General features: G+C 36.1%; 1 protein-coding gene across 7 annotated transcripts in view; it reads left to right on the forward strand.

The window, feature by feature from the left end:
• Positions 1–23371, forward strand: part of SEC24D (SEC24 homolog D, COPII coat complex component) — a 110015-nt gene that overhangs the window by 62981 nt on the left and 23663 nt on the right. For all 7 annotated transcript variants that reach the window (XM_042935637.1, XM_042935633.1, XM_042935631.1 and 4 more), the window contains exons 9-13: positions 1315–1453; positions 4771–4886; positions 12062–12186; positions 17099–17290; positions 17876–17969. In XM_042935637.1, the coding sequence (XP_042791571.1) occupies positions 1315–1453; positions 4771–4886; positions 12062–12186; positions 17099–17290; positions 17876–17969 (666 nt within the window). The remainder of the gene's footprint in view (positions 1–1314; positions 1454–4770; positions 4887–12061; positions 12187–17098; positions 17291–17875; positions 17970–23371) is intronic.

Genomic DNA, 23371 nt, shown 5'->3' on the forward strand with positions numbered 1-23371 from the left:
TATCCATCATTTAATCCTTGTCACAATCCTACCAGTGGGGCACGAGAGCTATGCCCATGGTGTGGATCAGAAGAGACCCCATATAAGAAAATCCAATCTATTTTCTGGCTTCCTTGAGGCAAGAGGAGGGGCAGAGGCCAATGCAGAGGTAATGGGAAGTGATCCTGAATTTTTTTTTTTTTATCCTTTCCCTGATTCTTTCATGTATTATACTAAACCTGTGGTTGTTGTTATTGTTTTCTGCTATGTGTTGTGTTATTGTTTTCTGCTATGAAACCTCACAACTCATTTCTCAAACCTCAGCAGTAGATTAGTTTTCACACTGAACATCTGGACAGGGACAAACAATAAATCTCAGTTTTGTAAGTTGAGTAGAAAATGGCCTTATGACCCAGCCTCATCAGCCACCTTCTTCCTCCTCCTCAGGTCTCCATTAAAAAGCAGTCTGCTACATCTTTTTCTTTAAAGAAAAACATAGTTAACATGCCAAACCCTGTAATTTTCAAGCTTTTCTAGAAATGTTATCTTTAAAGGAGATTTATAAAAACAAGAAGAATCTTTGTGGTTTTATTCTGAAAGCCAGAAGGGCTGAAAAACAAGGCAGACTCTAATGCTGAGTTTTTCCACGTTCAAGCTGTGTAATGGTTTTTATGCATGTTTATAGGAAGAGCAGTGGAAATATTTATTTTTTCAGTTCTGGCAACGCATGACCAATGACACTGAAAGTACATTTTGTCATGGGATAAAGAAGCAGAAAAGGCAGAATCAGCGTCCTTGCCTAAATAAGTGAATATTATTGCATATTTATTCAGATAGTTGCATTTTTGAAGAAACATTTTGTATTCTTTGATGGAACTATCTAGACAAACTAGACCTGTATACAAACGAATGCTTTTAAAATCAGACCCAATTCGCTGCCTTATTTATAATCAATGAACAAACCTTGCAAAATATGTGATACAAGGTGTCCAGGACATTTTTAACATATGCTTTATTAAATATTATTGCCATCATTGTATTTTTTCTCTGTCTTCACACACTTACAGATAAATATATATACACACATATACATAAATACACAAACATACATGTGTCCTTATTAGTGAGATAAAAAAACAAATTAATTTTTGTTTGGGTATGGCCTTGAATTCAGAAGGTATCAAGAGAGGCATCTTTACCTTCCTGGCAAACACTAAGAGTTAAGAGTTCCTTAGTGAATCCCTTGGAAGACTTTTCGAATTACAGTTATTGCATAGCATTCTGAAGTACCTTGAAGTCCTATACCCACCTGTCTCTTCATTTCACTTCTTCTAGACTCCCCTTTACTTGGTAAATCATGGAGAGAATGGACCAGTCAGATGCAACAGGTGCAAAGCCTACATGTGCCCCTTTATGCAGTTCATTGAAGGAGGAAGGAGGTATCAGTGTGGATTTTGCAACTGTGTGAATGATGGTAAGTGATGCCAATAAATGCTCTTAGTAAAAGCTCTTCATTAATTGAAATATATTATACTTCTTAGTTTAGGGGAAAATATATATATTAAAGCTTTTAATTACACCTGAGCTTTTCCTAACTACTGGTGAGCTCACATTCAAGAATAACTCAGAGGCATTGTGAAAGAAAAAGTCTCTCAGTTTTATCATCTATAAGCATGAGAGGTAAAATTTTATTTTGCCTCTAACTGAGCCTTTGTGGAAGGGGATTAGGAAATAAAAGGACTTACCCACTTCTGAAATGTTTCTTATAAAAATGAGAAACACAGAAACTTTATGTGGGAAACTGCAGGTGCAAATGAATGCACTTATATGAGGCTGGGAGGGGCGTAGAGCACGTTCTGATTGGTTTCCTTCCATGGAAATTATAAAGAACTTTTATTTTATCTGTGTTTATGGATGATAAGTTGGAGAGATTTTTTTTCTCTTTATTCCTCTGAATTATTCCTGAATGTGAGCTCATCAGTATTTAGGAAAACTCTGGTATAACTAAGGGCTTTAATATGTGTCTAGATTTTTTTTTCCCCTTCAGTATGAATGTTGCATTGTTTAACAAGGAAAAAAAAAAACATTATTATGAAGGGCTTTTCCAGATTCTTTGTATTTTCAGTTTCATTCCAGTATGAACTAACTGATGTTGGAAAAAAAAAAACCACAAACTTGGTAAAAGCAACTTAACATTTATTATATTCATAATGTGTCTATTTTTTTTTTTTAGTTTTTTTGTGTTAAGTAAAGCACATACTCAGCCTGAAACATTCCCACATTCATTTACGTTTCTAGAGTTTTTCTAGAACCATGTAATGATTATGAGAGCATGAACTTTCTACATGTTTTCCTTTGTTCCTTGTCTTTGTAGACATGCTTCCCTGCAGATCATTAAATCTGAAGAATGTATAGTACCCTATCTGCCCAGGAGCCATGAGTCCTGTGGCTGCTGGCTACTCCCTACTGATGAGTGAGCTAAGGCACAACTTTCTGCCTATGTCATTGCATTCATGGCACCTCAGCTCCATGAGTGTTTTCTGGTGGGAGAGCTCCTTGTTTCCCTGCCCCCTTATTACAGCCCATGGTTTTGTCCTACTTACAGGGCTAGAAAGTGGCATTGTGAGTCTCACAAAACCTTTGGTCAGTTCTTAAATGCCTTGCTATGGAGTGGAAGCATTGGTTTCTAGCCTCATCTCAAAAACTGCCATCCTCTTGGGATGTCTCTCTCCTTGCTATAACTGTGGCATCCACTCAGTGCAAGTTGGGTCTCCCTGTGAGGCCAGATTCTTTTGGTTCTCCACCCTTACTTCTCTTTCTTGGGAAGAATTTATTCCTTGTTTCATCTTGGATGAAATCTGCAACCAAGTCATTGGCTACTACTTAATGTTGGGACCTGGATTTCAGGAGCCCTGTGGCAATTCATTTCCCTATACTTTAGTTTTTTGGGGAAGAGTGATGAGAAGGCAGAGACCTCTCCTGCAGCATTTGTATAAATGCCTCCACCAGAATCACCCACACCTCTGTGTCTTTATCCAAGCCCTCAACTTTCTTAGAAAGGTGATCAGAAATCTATGTGGCTTCTAGATCCAAGATCCTCAGTTTGGTGTAACACCCTGGCCTCACACCCAAAGTGTCAGCTCAGAGCACAGCCACTTCCTGGTAGAAAAACCACTCAGAATTCTTGTATCTCCCCGTAATGAATTCTCTTCCCTTGGGTATTCGCTCCTAGGAGGCTGCTATGTTCATTTTCCTATAGGGTTATTCATACTAGGCTCAAACATTTGTCCCTAAGAGGAGCCAGACTCCCATAGATTTACACTGACACCTGCATTCTTCATTTAGGTCTAAAGAAGACAGAGGTTTATGGAAGTTAGAAAGAACCCGGCAAGCTTGATCACATGGTTTCACTCTATTTCTCTTCAAAGTGTCCAGAGATGACACAGTGGGAAGCATGTAGGGTCAAAAGGCATGCAGGAGACAACTGTAGTGCATAATTTACAGTGTGACTTGAATTTTGTCTTATAAACACAACAGATAATATTAAATGCTAATGAATGTGAAATTCATTTTAAAAGGAAAAATTTCATGCGTTACATGTAGATGTGTGAATGAAACTTAACTATAGGTTACACTATGTAGAATTTATCACACCATAATTGTAAATAGCCAACATCATCTACCTCAACTAAAAGTAACAAAATAGCAGGATTAGGCCCTCATAGTTTACTTATCTCAGCTGAGACTGTTAGTTTCCCACTTCCCTCATCTTTTCAAAACATTGAATTTTCCAAATTCAGAGATCCATATGTACATAAGAATGTTATAAAACTTGCTTAAAAGAAATGGCCACGATATAGTAAGAAAATAGAAAAATCTTGGTGATTATTTTTAAGTCCAAACTGCGAAAATGGTCTTGTAAGTGTTAGTTCACAACTAAAAATAAAGTAGACTGAGTTGTTCATTTTAACAGAAAACATATTACTTCTGTGGTTTTGCAAATGAAAATGTTGTTCTTTATGAAACGCTTAAAGCCAGAGTATTGCTGGTTATTCTAAATACTTCTATTGTCAGTGGTTTAATAGCCAGCCCTATTAATCTCAAGGCAACAGGAGTTTGTTTTCACAGAGATACCAGGCCATATTTGTCCAAGTGTTCAGTGTGTGACTCATAAGTGTTCCTGTGCTGTTGGATGACTTCCAGGTCTTTGCCAGAACTAACCTTCTTAGACATTTGAATCAAATTAAGAGTTCCTCAGCTGAGGTCTTAGTGGTATAGTCTTTCCCTAATACAGTAATCCTCTCTACTCTGAAGCCCAAACATTAAAAGATTACCATGCAAACTTTCCATGGCTGAAGACATCTATTAATTAAAGGATAATAAATATTGTAGTTAATAGTACAGTCCAAATAACCAATGTATATTTCTGTTAGGTGTATTGAAAATTTAAATAGTTAGAAAAGCCAGAATTCCTTTTAAAAGAGGTAATTAAATAGGGGTAGTTAAATTTTCTTTGTGACAACTAAAAAACACCCCCTGTTTCTTCACAGTGGTCCAGATCATAAATGTTATGTGTCATCAGTAACTTGCAAGAGGATTTTTTAGAAAACCTTTGTACTTTCCAACACATGCTTTTTAAATAGTGGATATTTAGAATATACTACATTCTAGCTTTAAAATACTCTTTTTTCCTCAACTAATTCTTTTCCTCCCATAATAAATTTTAAGAACTTATTAAGTTGTCTGTGTTATGAAAACAAAAGATTTCCTCTCTTATTTTGTTTTTATTAGTTCCACCATTCTATTTCCAACATCTGGACCACATCGGGAGAAGACTGGACCACTATGAGAAGCCGGAACTATCTCTAGGATCTTATGAATATGTTGCTACTTTGGATTACTGCAGAGTAAGTGTTCCCAGGACTTCAAGTGTTTATATGTTGATGTCAAATTCAAGTGAATAACTTTCATATCTAAAGAACTGACTCTTGATTCACAACCAAAGCATTTTGGTGGTGTCATGGGGATGTAGAAATGCCTCAGATGCAGATCAAGGCTTCTAGGCTGTTGACATGATTAAATTGCCAAACTGCTCAGTGCAGTGATTATTTTTAAAAACTAAAAAGTGGTGTCAGAAATAGAAAACAGTAATTTAATTGTTGTATCCCTATCAGATAATGTAATCTGGGTTCTTAAAGCAACAGTTCCATATAGTGCCTCTGCTTTTTTTGTTTTGTCAATACTCTCAGAAAATTCTCCCTTTCAGGGCAGAAGCTCAATCAATATGGCCAATAGGACAATGACAGGTTTCTTTACTGCCTTTCTGCACGCTAGTTGTCACCACAATGATTTAAGGCTCTTAGAATCTTCCTTGGACTATCTGAGAGCCTGGGATTCTGGCTTCTGGTTTCTTTCCTTTATGATGTATGCATGAGACTCCTCCTCACGTCCTTAATCTAAAAAATTAAATTCAAAAATTTAGCTTTCCTTATAAGAAAACATTAACTGTTGGACTCCATACTCCCACCTCAGCTATCTCTTCAGTTGTATAAAACACTCACCACGTACTCTGAACTCATCACTCCTTTTTACATCCCCATGCTTTTAGACAAGATTGTTTTGACCAGACTATCTTTGCATACTCCTATTACATCTATATATACTCCACGTAGCAAACTCCTACTCTTTGTGTAATACCCAGGTGAAATTTTATTTTATGTGAGTGTGTGTGCATGTGTGCACATGTACAACTTTATTTGATTTCACTATGGTAGTTATTTACTAAGTCTTCTATTTTTTTTCTTCCCCATAGAATTTGGTTCATATGTTTGTTTTTGCAGTTATCTCCATGAAATTTAAATCTTCTTAAATGTTTTCCCTCTTCATAGATTTCAATATCCTTGGTGACAAGAATCTTGTCTTTATGGCATCTACCACAGTGTCTAGTGCAGGAAAGACAGTTGATCAGATTATGTGCAGTGAATGAATGAACGAACGAATGAATTTGCAGGTCTGTTACTATTCCTAGGACTGGCTATTTCCCTTTTCCAATGTCACAGTGAAAGTGACATCATTATGGGTAACTTGCAGGCCTTTAAAATTCTTCAGTGATTTGGAAATATTTTCTTGGGTATCAATCAGTTCAGATTTCGGCTTATATCTGAAGTACCATATGTAGGTAGACCTGAAGAAAGAGTCATCCTGACTTTTTTTCTTACTTCCCTTCCAAATATCAATGTTTACTGATGCCCAGTTCTCAGAAAACAGCCTCCGACCCACAGGATTCTATCAGGTGTTTACTACACGCCTAGTCCACATATTGAGTATAAGTTGCAAAGAACATTTTTCCTAAATAGAAGTGTTTTGAACTGATTGGATTTACATGTTTTTCAGTTCATATAACTTTGCATGTATTTTAGTGTTTTGTATGATTTTTTCACTACATTACCTATAACGAGTTATTAAAGAAGAGTTAATACTTTATTAATTCAAAATGTAACCTTTGAACATATTTTGAGAAACACAAGAACATTATTGGTATACATGCTTTATAACAGACCAAAAAAATCCTAAAGTACCAACTACTGTTGTTCTTTACTGCTATTGACTGAAGGTGAATGATTAAGTAGACCATAAATACTTGCATTCTAATTAAATGTAATAAAACCATTATAACTAGTGATATGGAAAATTTATTGATTGATCTTTGCAACCATGGTATAAAAATAACTATGCTCTCAGTTACTAGTTCTCTGCCAAAAAAGGCTATATTATCTTGATTTTATGCTTTTTTAGTAGAAACTCAGGCAGAGAGTCAAATCTATTTCTGGGAACAAAAGTCTCAGTATCTTCAAACTCTGTTATCTGGAAACGTTCCAGATGTCTAATTGATGGGAAATTTCACCCAGCAGGCAAGGAACCAAATAAAAAATATCTATATACATTTTGAAGAATTTTTTTGTAAGCTTAATTTACCTTTTATTATTCCAAATAAGGTTTAAAATAAAAGATGGTGTAAGTATCTTCAAATTTAATTATAATTAAAAATGTAAATAATGTATAATAATTAGTTGCTTTAGGGATTTGGACAATGAAAAAGGTTTTATTTAATTTTGCCATCTAATTTTTAACTACAAACTTAAAGGAGAATTACAAAATTACATTTTTTCCGTATTAATTTTATTTTATCTTGATACCAATTTTATATAATAAAATTAGCATTGATTGAATATTTACTATTTGTGATGCTTTGTGCTAAGTGCTTTTTATGTGTTGTTTCGTTTAGTTCTCAAGTGACCCCATGTGGCAAGTACCACCATTACATGGGGAACCTGAGGCCTAGAGCTCTTACGTGCCATACTCAAATCACACACATAGAAAGTGCTGGAGCCAGACTGAAAACTGTGTTGGCATGTCCTTATTCTTTATCAGTATAGGGTGGATCTGTAAGCAATTATTTAGAAAATCACCATGGTGCTCCCCTGGAAGAAAAGATCCCAGCTCTGTTGCTTAAGTTTTTCATATAAAATTTTACAGAATATATCTACATACAAAGTGTACCTGAAATATAAAACCCCATTCCAAGCCAGCCTTTTTCTTTTCTAAATAAAGATATCATCTCTCCACCTAATTTTATTATTTTATTTTATTTTTAAAAGTTTATTTATTTTGAGAGAGAATGAGAAAGGGGGAGGGGAGGGAAAGAGGGAGAGGGGTAGAGAAAGAGGGAGAGAGAGAATCCCAAGCAGGCTGATAGCATGCTATCAGCATGGAGCCCAAACTCATGAGCTGCAAGATCATGACCTGAGCCTAAATCATCAAGAGTTGGATGCTTAATGGACTGAGCCGTCCAGGTACCCCTCCACTTAATTTTAATTCATTGTGACATTTAACGAATACCTAACATGTCCAAAACACTTGGTTATGTGCTATGAGGGATACCAAAGCTAGCAAGATAATGAACCTGATTTCAAGATATTTCCCATATATAGACCTGGTAAGTGTATAATTATGATATAAATCCAAATATGATAAATGCTGTAAGAGTCAAATAATTACAGTGCCATAACAAAACAGACAAGCGATAATGTATGATTTGGAGGATCAGGGATAAGTGATATTGGAGCTGGTTATACCAGGAGCAGAGTCTGGACATGTGGAAATGAAAGAGAAAACTAAATAGTCAGTAGAAGCAGAGGACTTGCCATTTACTCCACTTTCTTCAGGGGCAAGGCCGGTATTGTAAATGAGTGACGTGGAGTTAGTATGGGGACTAGGATAATTGGAGAGTATGTTCCCTTTCCCCCAAAACACATTCATATTCAAATATTTTTTAAAACACTATGCCAAATAAAATACTTTTCTGGCCAAATTCTTGGCCCAGACCCATTAGACTGTGACTTCTGGATAGGAAATGTTTTGAAAATGGCAAACACTTAAATTAGTTGAAGGAATGTGTATTGAGAAATAATGGGAAGTAAAGCTGGGAAGTTGTTTTGAGATACAGACTAACTTTTTTATATTCCACTGGGTTTGGCATCATAGCTGTGATCTTCTGGTTTTTATACATGTTGGTTAAATGGGTATTATAGGGAGTCTTAAATGCCAGGCCATAGAGAAATTTATGTTAATTCAGTAAGTCATGAGGATCCTTAAAGGTAAAGAGGAAGTTGTTTCCTTAATCCTTTCATCCATACATTTATTCATTCATTTGGCAGTATTGAGCACTCTTCTGTGCCATGCTCTGTGCTTGACTCTGAGGACTCAGTAAACATCCTGTCCTCAGAGGCAGTGGTACTGTGATCTGTATTGTCTTTTGGACCATTTATTCTGACAGCAGTTTGTATAATGAGAGGAAAGAGATTGGAGACAGAAGGATATTGGAAAATTAATGCAGTGGTCCATGCAGGAGAAAATAAAAGGAGTATAGCAGTTCCTCAAAAAGTTAAAAATAGAATATACCCAAAATAATTGAAAACAGAGTCTCAAAGAGATATTTCCACACCCATGTTCATAGTGGCATTATTCATAATAGCCAAAAGGAGTAGGAGTCCATGAGTCTATACACGGATAAATGGATAAACAAAATGTGGTATATACATATGTGGAATATTATTCAGCCTTTAAAGGAAAGAAATGTAGACACATGCTAAAAACATGGATGAACTTTTAAGGACATTATGCTAAATGAAATAAGCCAGTCACATGAAAGACAAATACTATGATTTTACTTGTTACTTATATGAAGCATCTAGAGTAGTCAGATTCATAGAGACAAGAATGTAGAAGTGTAGAATGGTGGTTGCTAGGGTCTGGAGAGACCAGGGAATGTAAGTCATTGTTTAATGATCATAGAGTTTTAGTCTTACAACATAAAAAAGTTCTGGGGATGGATGGTGGTGAAGGTTGCACAGCAGTGTAAATTTACTTAATACCACTGAACTGTACACTTAAAAATAGTAAAGGTGGCAAATTTTATGTATATTTTACCACAATAAGAATCCAACTGGGGGGCACCAGGGCGGCTCAGTCAGTTGAGCATCTGACTCTTGATTTTGGCTCAGGTCAGGATCCCATGGTGGTGAGATTGAGTCCTAAGTCAGGGTCCATGCTAGAGGTGGAGCCTGCTCAAGATCTCTCTCTCTCTCTCTCTCTCTCTCTCTCTCTCTCTCTCTCTCCCTCCCCCTCTGCTCCTTCCCCACTCGCTTGAGCTCACATGCGCGTGCTCACTCTTATCTCTCTCAAAGATACATACATACATACATACATACATACATACATACATAAGATCTTTTAAAAAGCTTCCTATAAAAAAGAGAAATAATCTTAAAAACAGTAAATGAGGGTCTAAATTTGGGTACTGGAACCAGAAAAGCTTCACAATTAACTGGTTATGGATGGTAAGGAAGGTGGACAATTCCACAGAGAAAATGAGATTTGAAACACAGATTACTTTTGAGGATCATGCTTTCTGTAAAGAATATGATGGGATAAATGTTGTCTTACTTACAAAATTCTGAATGAAGATGCTGACAGGATCTTTATGTGGAGGTGTGCTATAGTTAAATGGAGTGCTGGTCTGGAGCTCAGAAAGGAGACCATGATAAGAAAGAATTTGAGGAGTTGCCTATATAGAGGTGCTAGTTAAAAGAGGTGCACAGAGATTTCTGTGATAAAGCAGGTGGTAACAAAAGAGAAGATATCATTTGAGGAAGATAAGAAAATGAAAAAGCAGTCAGAAAAGTGGGAGAGGAAATGACACCACAGCGCTGTGATAGCTAAAAAAGTGAAAATGGTCCGTGATGCCTAAAATTGGATAGATAAAAGAGAGTTAGGGATGAGAGCTGGATTTTACTTAAAGTCATTCATTTGCAGTCAAGAGGTCTGTGACCCTTAACAGAGCGGTTTTGGTAAAGTATCATGGAAAACCAGGGTTTTATAAAGTTCATACCTGTTAGGCTTGACTGTACAAAGCAAGCTGGATTAAAAGGAGTAATTGATTAAAAAGACAACCAATAATGAAGTCATTAGAGTTTTCTAGGCATGAGATGACAAGCTTCTGGATGGTTAAGAGTAAGGACTGGGTAAAACATGTAAAAGAAGCATTTTGAAAGAATAGTCAAAGGGACTCAGTGGTTGAAAGAAAAGGAATAGTTAAATCTAATTTTATGTTTTTAAGCCTTTGAATTGATGTGTAGTGATGTTATTGATAGAGATGTTGGAAGAGAATATCATTTAGAGGAATGATGAATTAGTTTCACATATGTAGAAAACAAGTTACAGTGAAGGACTCCATAGATTTATGGAAACTGTTCAGTGGGGAACTAGTAATGCTGAACTTAAGAGATCACAGAATGGTAACACACATTTGGGTTGGTCACAAAGAGGCTTTGGTTTAATTAATGGAAATGAGAGTGATTTTTATTTGATTTAAATTAATGTAACTCTGTGTTATAAGTTAGATTAGGTGGGAATCAGGAATGATTTGCAAAAAAGTTGCTCAGATAGACAGCAGTAGAGTTCTTTCATTTCTTTGTTGGCCTGATTTTGAATGTGGCAAAACAATGAAGCTTCTGTGTTGATGATTTTTAAGTCCTGCACTTCTTTTCTTATTTTAAATGGTAGACTTTTATTAGAAGGCTGTTACCTCTAAGCTTGTAGTGGCTAGAGAATGAACCAGTAGATGAATTGGAGACATCATCATCTAATTTTATAATTATAATAGTTAAAAGAATTTTACTTTGGAACATTTTTTGTCATTTATCATAAAGTTAAAAATTGAATTAACCTTAACTCTTTTTTTTTTAGTCACTAAATTTGCCTGAGGCTGTTTTCTAAATATTTTGTAAGACCTAACTGAATAATCGCTTCCTAAGAGCTCTTTGAACACCAGCCAGTAAAGGGACCAACAACTATCAAACATTTATATAGCAGCTGCTTTATGTTGTAGTGATTGTTTGAAACAGATAGAGAAAAGGCCCAATATTCTATTTTTAACATAAATATGTAAAGAATAGGTAAATATTTGGTAATATAGTACAATTTTAAAGTATACAATTATATTTTAGTATACAATTTCATATCCTTAAAACTGAGAGAGCTTACAAAGGAAGAGATTTGAAAATGGCATGATCCAGTTAATGAAATTCTACTAGTTTCAAGACAAATACCAATTATTGTATGTATTCTTTGGGGGCACAATTTGTCAAGTTTCCAGACACACCTCTTCTTAGAAGGAGAGGGTTGTAAGCAAGGCTGGTCACTAGACTGTACTCACCCTTGGGTAATTGTAGTGAGAAAGTCTTCAGGGTGCTACAAAAATGAAGCTTCACTGTTAGATATCATAATCCTGCCAAATTCAATACAGTGTCGCAGGTCGTACCCTGGAAAACAAACAGCTTTTATCTTTTTTTATAGCATCAGAGACTGTGTTCTAAAAAATGATTTAATTCCCCAGATGTTATATCCTAAAATATTAAATGAAAAGTTTGATGATATCTTCAAGGGTTTGAGTGTTTTAATTTGATTATGCAATGTATATACTTTTTAATTACATTTATGTGATTTGTTTGCTTTCCTATAGAAAAATAAGCCTCCCAACCCACCAGCCTTTATCTTCATGATTGATGTTTCATATAGTAACATCAAGAATGGACTTGTGAAGCTCATATGTGAAGAACTGAAGACTGTGCTGGAAAAACTTCCAAAGTAAGGGAACTGCCATTATTTTTCTAATTTGCACAATATTACTGAATTAATTTATTGGCCAGAAAGCAAGTGCTGAATGCCCCGTGGATATCTTTTGCTAATGAGGACATTGGTTAAGTATTTCTAAATTAAACAGCCACCAGCTCGTTGAGTCCTTAAAAAGTCAGAGTTATCTTTTGTGCAAAGCAAAAGAAACAAACTGATAAAAATTAATGCTATGGTAAACAACATTCTGAGTACATTTTAATTATAAGGAGAATCCCAACAGTGTGCTGGGAAAGACTTTGGAAGTCTGCTGTCCACTTTCAAAGGGGCTGGTTTTTCAGTGGAAACTGCTAGTTGTGACATGTGGTAGGTAGAGTTCTAAGGGGTGCCAGGAAACTGTACCATTGTCATATGGCAGATGTGGTAGCTTTTTAGGCAAATTTCCTTTTTTCCTGTATTATACACCGTCAAACCCCTTTGTCACTTTACTGCCTCTAGGTCCTATGACTTAAAGCATAAGGTAGATCACTTTCCTTGCCACAACAGGGAGCAGTACACAAAAGGAAAGGTGGAAAGGTATTTCAGCAAACATGGCTATTTTTCATAATATACAAACTAGTTATTTAAGATGGGAGCTGCCATCCAGTAAGGAGACCTGGGAGTGGAGAAAGTCTTCCTTTATGAGAGGAGACATGCTTAAGAAAATAAAAGAGTCTAAGAAATATCATCTGAAACCTAGTGTCTATACCAGTCTCAGCATCTTCCCCACCCCCCCACTCCGTATCTCCTGAATGATCTCTGTTCTGAAAAGGGATGCTTTGAGGGATGGGCTATCCATAGCCCTTAGGGCTCCCTGAGTCCTTGGGTGTCCATTCCTCTATATTCATTCCACATGTGGCTGCTGCACTGGTGCATGTGAGGCTCAGATGAATGAACTCTGGACCTCCCAGGAGTAGTTTTGTTTGTATCTGTGAAGCTAAAGTCATAATATTCTCAAGGATGGTTTGGAAAAGCAGTTGGGGATGTTTAAAAAACATTGAGGTGATTTCAAACTGAATTCTAAAATGAAGAATGAGCTGGGAGCAAGTTGAAGATGGGGCATAAGAAAGGCATGTGATGCCTGCTGACACTTTGTGACTCTAGTTTCTGTTACTTCATTCTCCCGGATACTTGAGAACTGTGGACTTTCTGCTGAATAGGACTTACTTTATAATAGACTTCTCTCACAGGGCTGTTTTAATTCTAAATCTGAAGTTGGAGCTTGATTCATATGAAAGAAAACTATCATTTCTGGAAATGGTGTCTCTCTCTTTCCCTTCTCTCAAACTGGTTAAATTAGACTATGCTATTCTCATGGTTACCTTGCCAACCCCTAGCTCCTTTTCAACACAGTGCTTTTCAACACAGATATGAAGTGTATAACCTATTGATATGAGTTAATGAAATCACACTCCTTCCTGAGATGTCATTATGACTTATATCTCATTGGAGAGCAGATTGTGGCTTCAGCAAAAAGATAGGAGAAAACAATAAAACGATTTTAAAACAAATCTGGTTGCTTTTTTTCTTCCCCAAAGTTTATTTTGGGATCTGTAGATACATAATTTTATACTTTTTATTGTAAGATAGCCATCAGTTTGATTTACTTCTTTGAACCAGGTAATATGCCAAATAGTGTTTTTAAAGCACAGTATAAGTCTTGATTATTGTGTAAGGTATGTTCATCTCTTAGCTGATCTTTTGAAAAGTAAAGGCCCCATTCTTTACTATTAAACTTTGAATTTACATCTTTGATTTTGCCAGATGTCATTTCTGTCTGACTTCTCTGAAATAGGAAAGAAAAGATTTGAAATATCTTATCTGTTGTTCAGATCAAGCAATCGGGTTTTTTCTTGTTGTTTTTAATGCTCCTGTAGCAAAAATGTTCAAAATGCTTGACTTTGGAATATTCTAGTTCATCCAGTTACTAACATCTTCAGTTTTGCTGTCGGATTCATTCCATTAAAATAATAAGGACAAGTGTTGAGGGGAGTGGTAATTGAAAAACAGAAGAAGAAACACATGTTGTTTTCTGTGATATCCCTTATATACCTTTATAAAATTTGCATAGAATTAATATGAAGGAGAGGCTGAGATTTCATTTTCTTCTGGTCATGATTTAACAAGGCAGTTATACTGCTGAAAAGAAAATTTTAAGATAGTTCTTTGTTTCTCAAATTGAAACAAATATGTTCCCATGAAAACATGTTATAATATTTTGCAATAATGTGAAATGTTCTGATTGGATGTTTTTAAAAATGTTAATTTAGATTTTAAGTGAACCCTGTGAATCCCAGGATACTCCTTTCCCATCACTTGAAAATGTTCAAATCCAATGGGAAATAGCAATCCAGACTCTTCTCTGTAATTTTTCTTTTGTGTCTTTTGCCTTAATTGACTCTAACTTAACTATTAAAAGAGAATAAATGCCCTTGGGATTTGCCGGACATTTATCACCTTATGTAATAAAAGGTTTACTCGGAAATGGGAGCTTAACCAGTGGTGCTCTGGTAAACTGGATCTCGAATAAATAAAGCCTTTACTATAATGTTTGCTCATTCCTGTGGTGTAAAATATGTCCAGCCATGCTGATTTTAAACTAGCAAGGCGACATCACTAAACAGGAGTTGGGAAAAGATGCATACAATCAGTTTATCAATCTGGGCTCTAACTTGCCATCCTAAATAAATACAGCATTTCACCTTCACGATAATCATCCTGAGCAAACCTCTAATTCTTTGCGTTATACTAGACCCTTCAGGAGCAGGGAGCATAAACTTTGAGACTTTATTGATTTATAGTCAAGGATTCATGCTATGTTAACTAACAGGTACTATATACTAAGAACCCAGTGAGAATGATTTGTAGAAATTTAGAAGAGGAAATAACTTCTGGTTGGTAGCATCAGGGGAGGTTTGAGAGAGGAAGAGTATCTGTGCTTGGTCTTAAAGAGTAAAATTCTAATGAATAGGGGGGCAGGGAGAACATGAGTACAGTATCATATAATGGTTAGTTGCATGAAATCATCCAGTTTAGGATATTCAAGGGTGTGTGTGTGTGTGTGTATAAGTCTGTGTATGTGCAGTTACAAAGGATTAGGTACTATTTCTGAAAATGTTCTAAGAGTCCATAATATAAACATTTACCAAGTACTTTTGGAACGGATTATGAGGATCTGTTTAAACTGCCCACCCATTCGTGAAGGCCACAATGAAGAACAAATACCTTCAATTAGCAAAGGAAGTAGAGAAGAAATAAAGAGTTTAAAGTCAATAGTTTGTCATCATGTACTCTGCTGAAATTGGGAAGTCTGCAGTGGGATCAACAATTTGAACTTCAGGGGCACCTGGGTGGCGCAGGCGGTTAAGCGTCCGACTTCAGCCAGGTCACGATCTCACGGTCCGTGAGTTCGAGCCCCGCGTCGGGCTCTGGGCTGATGGCTCGGAGCCTGGAGCCTGTTTCCGATTCTGTGTCTCCCTCTCTCTCTGTCCCTCCCCCGTTCATGCTCTGTCTCTCTCTGTCCCAAAAATAAAATAAACGTTGAAAAAAAAAAATTTAAAAAAAAAAAAAAAAAAAACAATTTGAACTTCAGATACTTTCATTTGTGTACTTTATTTTCCTTTCTCTCATACTCGAGTAACTATGCCATGTACAAAGTTTAGGAGCTGAGCATACTAGGTTCTTTTTTAAAAAAAAAATTGTCCCTAAGCAAAATAAGTTTTACTGATATCTAAGGATCGAAGAAAACGGCATGTATCTTTTGTGGCCGTCATGTCATTGAGCACTGCTGTATACACCAATGAAAATCAGGAAGTGTTGTTGGAAGGGGGAGGGGAAGGGAGACAAAGAGAAACCTGGGTAAACATTAAAGAGAGTTTAGACCACTCAATTCAAGTGTAGACTTAAATAAACATTCATGCCTTATACTCTTTTCAGGAAGATTAAGGCCTTATCTTGAATTTCTTTAAAAAATTTACTTTTTGAGGTGCCTGGGTGACTCAGTCTGTTAAGCGACTGACTATTGATTTCAGCTCAGGTCATGACATCACAGTTCCTGAGATGGAGCAGCATTGGGCTCTGCGGTGACAGCACTGAACCTGCTTGGGATTTGCTCTCCCCCCACCCCCCCACGCCCCCCCACCCCCGTGCTTGCATGTGCACTGTCTCCCTCTCTCAAAATGAATACAGTTTTAGAGTTTTTATTACTTTTATTGTCTTGCCATGACATCACAAATGTTTACTTAATTAGAATTATATCATGAATTCATATATGTGACTTTTTAAATATATTTACATTATATGTTTATATGGCATATAGCTCTCAAAATCTAGTCCAATTTCTATTGCGATTCTCTAGAATCTGTAAGAAAAGAATCACACAGAAGGAGCAAGTCCTTTCTTGATAAAAATAGCTATCCTGTTTGTAATCTGAATGTGCCTTTCTCTTGCTTCAGATGTTCCATTTGTTCTTCTGACCTTGTTGTGACTTCTGAGAGAACTTTGTTTATAAAGAATGTAATAAGCCTAGCTTGTTTATTAAAAAAAAAAAAAGCACATCTTGTAATTGCTATGGATTGAGCATACATATATTAAAGAAATAAATATTTTAAAGAAATATTTTAAAGAATAAGTATTTTCATATCTGTTTGATTTTTTTTTTTTGCCTAGAATTTTGAGAATTTTTTCCTTTATCAGCTTACTTATTTTTGTAATATCCCCCACCCCCTACTGTGACTCAGTATTGTTTATATACAGTAAACATTCATTAACAGCAAAACTTTAAACATGTCTTCCATTTATTTTATAGAAGGTATACTTACTGAATTTCGGATAGAAACATGTCTCATAAATATATGAAAGAACTTCAAACACTGTGTTTTTCTCATAGGGAAGAGCAAGAAGAAACTTCTGCAATCCGAGTTGGTTTTATCACATATAACAAAGTGCTGCATTTCTTTAATGTAAAGAGTAATTTGGCCCAGCCTCAGATGATGGTGGTGACTGATGTTGGAGAGGTCTTTGTTCCTCTGTTGGATGGTTTCCTTGTCAACTATCAAGAATCCCAATCTGTGATTCACAAGTAAATATCAAGTATTTTATAATTTAGATAAAAATCAGGTATCTGTTCTGAATTATTTTGATTCAATCACATGTTGTTTTGGCATTAGCAAGGGAGTTTTAATGTATGGATTGTAAAACTCTGTCGTTTATGTTAGTTCTATTTTAAATGTACACCAGTATCTAGAAGGAAGAGTTTTTTTTTTTTTTTTTCCATACACTCAACCAGTCCCTTCTCTTTGCTAAAAAAGTTATGCAAAGGAAATATTTTCTGCATATTGATGAGTCTATTCAATGATGATGGTAATAGCTAAAGATATAGCTACTGTTCCAAGAATTAATGGTCAAAGAGGTCAAATATGTAAATAGTGAAAAAATATTTACAAAGATTGTGCTTTTGTAAATGTTACAAATAAGTCATAAATTTTGGTTCCAGAACATATCAAGATATCATTCCCTTAGGGATGACCTGTGAAGGTCACCCATAGGTGTTCCGCATAAAATAAAACCGTATGTGTTCAGACTTGAAATGTTAATGCCTTATTTCTTGAAGTTTATTACAAATATGCTTAACACTTAAAACCTTTTACTCATTCACTTATTACAGTTTATTGGACCAGATTCCAGAGATGTTTGCAGACTCTAATGAGAATGAGACTGTCTTTGCTCCTGTCATCCAGGCTGGCATGGAAGCGCTAAAGGTGAGAAGTCTTTTTTAATTGCTAATAAATAAATTTTTAAAACCAGGAACACACACACACACACACACACACACACACACACACACACACACAGGAAGTTTCATCTATGAAAGAAATTACAGCCTTCATTAGAGCATGTAGTTTGCTAGAGGCGCGTTCCAAACTTCCCTACAAATCTCAGGAGGAAAATGGCCAAAATCATGGATTGCTCCCAGCGTTTACATTCCAGAACTGTTATCATCTGAGTAACTGATTTTGTCAGTATTTCCAGTTTAGCTCCTCCCTTTGGCTTTTATATGAACTTTATATGATCTATTTTTATTTTTTAATTTTTTTTTAGCGTTTATTTTTGAGAGAAAGAGCGCAAGCAGGGGAGGGGCAGAGAGAGAGGGAGACAGAATTGGAAGCAGGCTCCAGGCTCTGAGCTGTCAGCACAGAGCCCTACGCAGGGCTTGAACTCATGAGCTGTGAGATCATGACCTGAGCTGAAGTTGGATGCTTAACTGACTGAGCCACCCAGGTGCCCTATATGATCTATTTTAAAAATACTTCAGCAGTATCAGAACTACCAGATATGAAGGGGAAAATACCCCTATTATCCTCTCCTTCCTTAGGGTTTTCAAACATGCAAGGGCAAGGCTTCTGACAGTGACAGATGTGAATGCCACACAGGGCATTGCTGAATGCCAAAAGCAGATGCGAGGTTGGCCATGTCTTCACTTGGGGAGCCGGGCCCTAATGACTCTGGCCATTTTCATAGTAATAAAAACAGCAATCTGAAGAAGGCAAAATGATTGACAGGTACTGACTGTTCATCATTATTACCTTAGCACAAGAGTCAGATCACTTTAGCCTGCATAGCTAGTTCCTAAAAACTTATTTTTTAATTTTATTATTAAAGTTAAATTGAAATTAACTTCTAAAATATAATGGCTATTGGTAATAACAATAGCAATAATAACAGCAATAGTAATGCCATAAAACTGAATTTATGAAACCCTTCCACATAAATTTTGTGTCTAAACATTGTGGTTTGGTTTTAGTACGCTGATTCTTACCTGGATTTTCTGATCTTCAGAGTATTTACTCTTGCAGATGTCCCTCAAAAAGCCTCAGAATACATGTCAATTTAACATAAAATTAAAAATAAATTTTACATCATAAAGTGATTTGGACATGTTAGGTCCATGTAGTCGAAACCAACAGTGATCTTGGTTGAACTACAGAAAGACTTGAGAATTCCTATTTTATTCCACATTACAAAAAGCAAATATTTTCTATTTCAGTTTGAAAGTGTTTTGTTGTTGTTCTCTCTTCCAGTAAGGTGTCTAGAACTGCCATGTAAATTTCCTGATTTATGATCATTGTACATGGCCCAATGAGTTTTTCTACTCTCAGATATTAGTACAGGGAATTGTATTCATGTGCTAGTGCCTGAGAGGAAAGATGAATGGATATCCATAAGCCAGTGTATCAGTTAAGACAGTAGAGTGGAAAGGAGAATATGGGCATGTCTTCTAGAGCACCGAAGTTCAGAATCCCAGCTCAACCCCCTTTTTTTCTGAAAGGGAATAATACTGTCTTGTAACAATGGGTTCACACTGGCAGTACACAAGAGGTCTAGAGGCAGCTTTGAAAGAAAAATATAGGTAAAGCAAATTTGCCTACATGCATTGCATGTGTCCAAAATGTGATGTTCCTTATGATGCATTACTGCAAACCCACTGTGTTGGTAATAACTGTAATGTTCTTTGAGACTGCTTGTTCACCACAGCTGGAGCAGTCAGCAGTCTCAGTGCTCATGCAGCAGAGGCCAGTTCCTTTCATCCGGTGGATTTTTGTATCTTTTGCATGTTATTTTTTGTTGTATTTGCAATTCTTTTGTTAGAGTAACGTATACTTTTACAGTGAAGTTTAAAAATGAGAAGAATTCATATCTAAATGTAGCAACTCAGAATAACTTCACAAATATCAAAGTTAGTAAGTAGCATTCTTCTTACAAAGTAGAAGAACTATCTTTATAAAAGGTAAAGAATTGTCTTATTAAAAAGATAGGGAACTGCCTATAAAGTGACACTGTTGGACATCATGTTGGTGGCAGTTGCTGTCGTGTGCCTGCTGGCAGAGCAGACCTTGTTCCACCAGCACATGTCTTCATGCAGAGCAGAATGGTGCTCCGCCCTGTGCAAGGGTAAGGGACACAGTAACTCCTCAACTAAGGAGTCACAGAGTCATGTGTTAAAGGGCGGCTACATTTTTAAAATGCAGATTTCTGGCCCCACTCCTAGAGATTCTAATTCATTAACTCCTCAATTTGTTCTACTGATCATCCGTATTTGAGGACTACCAGCACAAGGAATGATTCCTTCTGCAGTCTCTGAGGACATCCTCGCATTATGTTAACTCACCAGCAAATTGCCTGACCCATACCTGCCCCGTACAACTTTGTATGTTACTTTTGTACTAGGAATGCTTTCACTTAACCATGATTTAACATCTTGCCCTAAGCTTTTCATTAATGGTTAAATTAAGAGCAAACACTAAGAAGACAGTTTCTTCCTTGTGTAGAACATTAAATGAAGATATTATTGCATATGAATCAATTTCTTACATGTAGAAAGATTCACTGGCTGGTTTCCTAGAGTCAGATTTTATAAGCATTCTAACTCTTAATGTTTCTTCTAGCCTCAACTACCAAAAAAGATACCAATGATACTTAGGGTAAATTTTCTAAATTTAATTCTTTTCTTTCCATGACTACCTTCCTGATTTCTAGTTCTTTACATTTGCTTTGGTGATTCCATTGTATATGTATCTTTAATCTGTTTCTTCAACACTTTTTTTGAGAAAGAGAGAGAGAGAGAGCATGGGAGTGGCAGAGAGAGAGAGGGAGAATGAATCTTAAGCAGGTCCATGCAACGTGGATCCTGACGTGGGGCTCAATCCCACGACTGTGAGATTATGACCTGAGCCAAAATCAAGAGTCCTTCACTTAACTGACTGAGCCACCTAGGTGCCCCTGTTTCCTCAAAACTTTTCTATAAATAATAGATAGTTGATTAAAAAAAAAAAAAAAAAGATTAATGAAAAAGTTTCCCCTGCATCTGCCAGAAAGATTCTGGGTCATTATAATTCATTGCACAAGAGCAGAAACTGCTGTAATATAATTGGAGTGTGTCTGCAGTTTGTGTTTTCTGCCTTGTAGCAGCTTTATAGGTTTGGATGAAGACAAATTTTTCAAAATAAGGTCAAAATGTGTATGCGTGTGTGTGTGCACACGTGTACCTGGTGTATGTGTGATTATCTACCTCTGACAGTGATACTATCTCATCATCTTTTTAGGTCCTCTATGGCAACAAGCAGTCAGACTTAAATTTGGGTACCTTGTATACAAGGGCACTAAAATGCTTGCCTGAAGTCAGTATTAGGCAAAGAGCTAACATTTTTGACAATTTGCAGGGTATTATTTAAATATTAAGGAGACCTCATCATTTATTTACTTGTTCTTTCAATCAAGAAAGATTTATTAAATGTTTTGTGAGGCATGTCAGGACTACTGTTTCTACTTCTAAGTTGCTTACAGTGTGCTAGAAGAGATGTAACTCTGTAACACAAGACATGATATTTATTGCTTGTATTCCTCAAAAGGTGGGGGGAGAGCAGAGAATAATTTTGGAAAGCCCAGGGCTGTGGGTGTTCAGCTGAATTGCTCAGGGTATTATGCACAAGAGGCCAGAGGTGAGAGTCTCACCCTCTGTGGACAGGGAGTAGAAACTGAAAGAACATCCAAATGTAGGCGTTTTTATGTGTCCAAGTGAAGACATTTTAGAACTGGACTCCCCCATTTGAATTAGAGCTTTATTTTCTACTAGATAGATGCCAAGTAAAATCCATATATAATTAGCTGTAATAAACTTCTTGAAGCACAGAAAGTAGACAAAAATTAACAAAAAACATGTGCTGATTTGTCACAAAGATAAAGAGGGAAGATTTGGAAAATTCTTATACATACTTTCTCAAAAGTCCCTGAACTATTCAACTGCAGGGTTTGATACACTTTTTAATGTTGCACATGCTTCTGTGATCACAGCATCTTGTTCTCCAGTGTCTTTTTTCCACAGTGTTTCAAAATCTGCATCTCTTCTCAAAATTTGACACTTATAACTCAATTATGTGTGAATTTCTGGCATTGTCTTTTAACTTGGTCAAACAATAGTTTTCTGAGTTTCTTATTACTTCTACCAGAAAACTAAATAAGTAGTATTAGGCAAAAAATGGGAAGGAAGTGGCCTTTAATGGTTATGCTTCAAATATATCACTAATTGGGAAATTTATCTTTAACGTATCTTCATGTATATCTAAATTTGATTTCCAGTTGATGCATCACAGCATTTCTTCCATTCCTTCTAAAATTTATGGAGCACCTATAGAGTGAAAGCTCTAGACCCTGTAGGGCTTGGAGAAACTCGCTGTAGAAAAATTAAGGTCCTTTCTTTCTCATGAGCCTGTGACTTATAGAAGATAGTCAGACACATAAATTGTGATATGGTGTTATTAAGTCTTATCTGCAAAGTAGAGGGAGGACATGGAGGTAGAGACAGCCAACTCTGTTGAGCGTGATATTAACACATCTGTCAGAGGAATGGACGTTGGAGTTAAATTTTGAACAATGGGTTCTCCAGGCCAGCCTTTCTCAAACTGTTTTCTGTTGTAATAAAAATGTCATATGTCATTGTCATTTATCAATTCTATATGATACACTTGTGTGGGCACAATAAGATTTTGGTAAAAACATAACATTTTATAGGGATGTAAGGCATTAATGCCCTAGGAACTTTTTCTTTTATTGCTACTTACAGAAGATTTTGTAAGTATGCGATTAATGAAATTATAAATCTTAAATTAAGCCATTATAATTGGCTAATGAATTAGAAATAAATACGGTTACTTTATTTTTCTCAGTATTTGACTTTGTTTTGTTAATGAGCCTGATTTTTCTCGATGAGTAATCTTAGCAAGGCAATTATATATAGTTAGTTATGATTAACGCCATGTACTGGGTCATTGAATTCTCTCAACAATATTTTATATAGTTACTATTTTTTCTATGTTGCATATTAGGTAACTGAGGTTTAGAGAAGTTAAGTAATTTTCCCAGTATCACTCGGCTAATAAAATGGTTGGGACTCTTATCCATGCAGATAGGAACCAGGACTCATGCTCTTAAGTACTGTGGTATACAATTACAACACTTGTATGAGCAGAGACTAGATGGATAGAAGTGAGGGAATATCTAGATGGATTGACAGTGAACTCCTTAGAGGAACTGGGTGGGCCAGCCAAGAAAAGCTGGGGAGAAGATGGACTTTTAAAAAATGTTCTAGGGGCACCTGGGTGGCTTA

This window comes from Panthera leo, chromosome B1 (assembly GCF_018350215.1).
Source record: "Panthera leo isolate Ple1 chromosome B1, P.leo_Ple1_pat1.1, whole genome shotgun sequence".
Lineage (NCBI taxonomy): Eukaryota > Metazoa > Chordata > Mammalia > Carnivora > Felidae > Panthera > Panthera leo.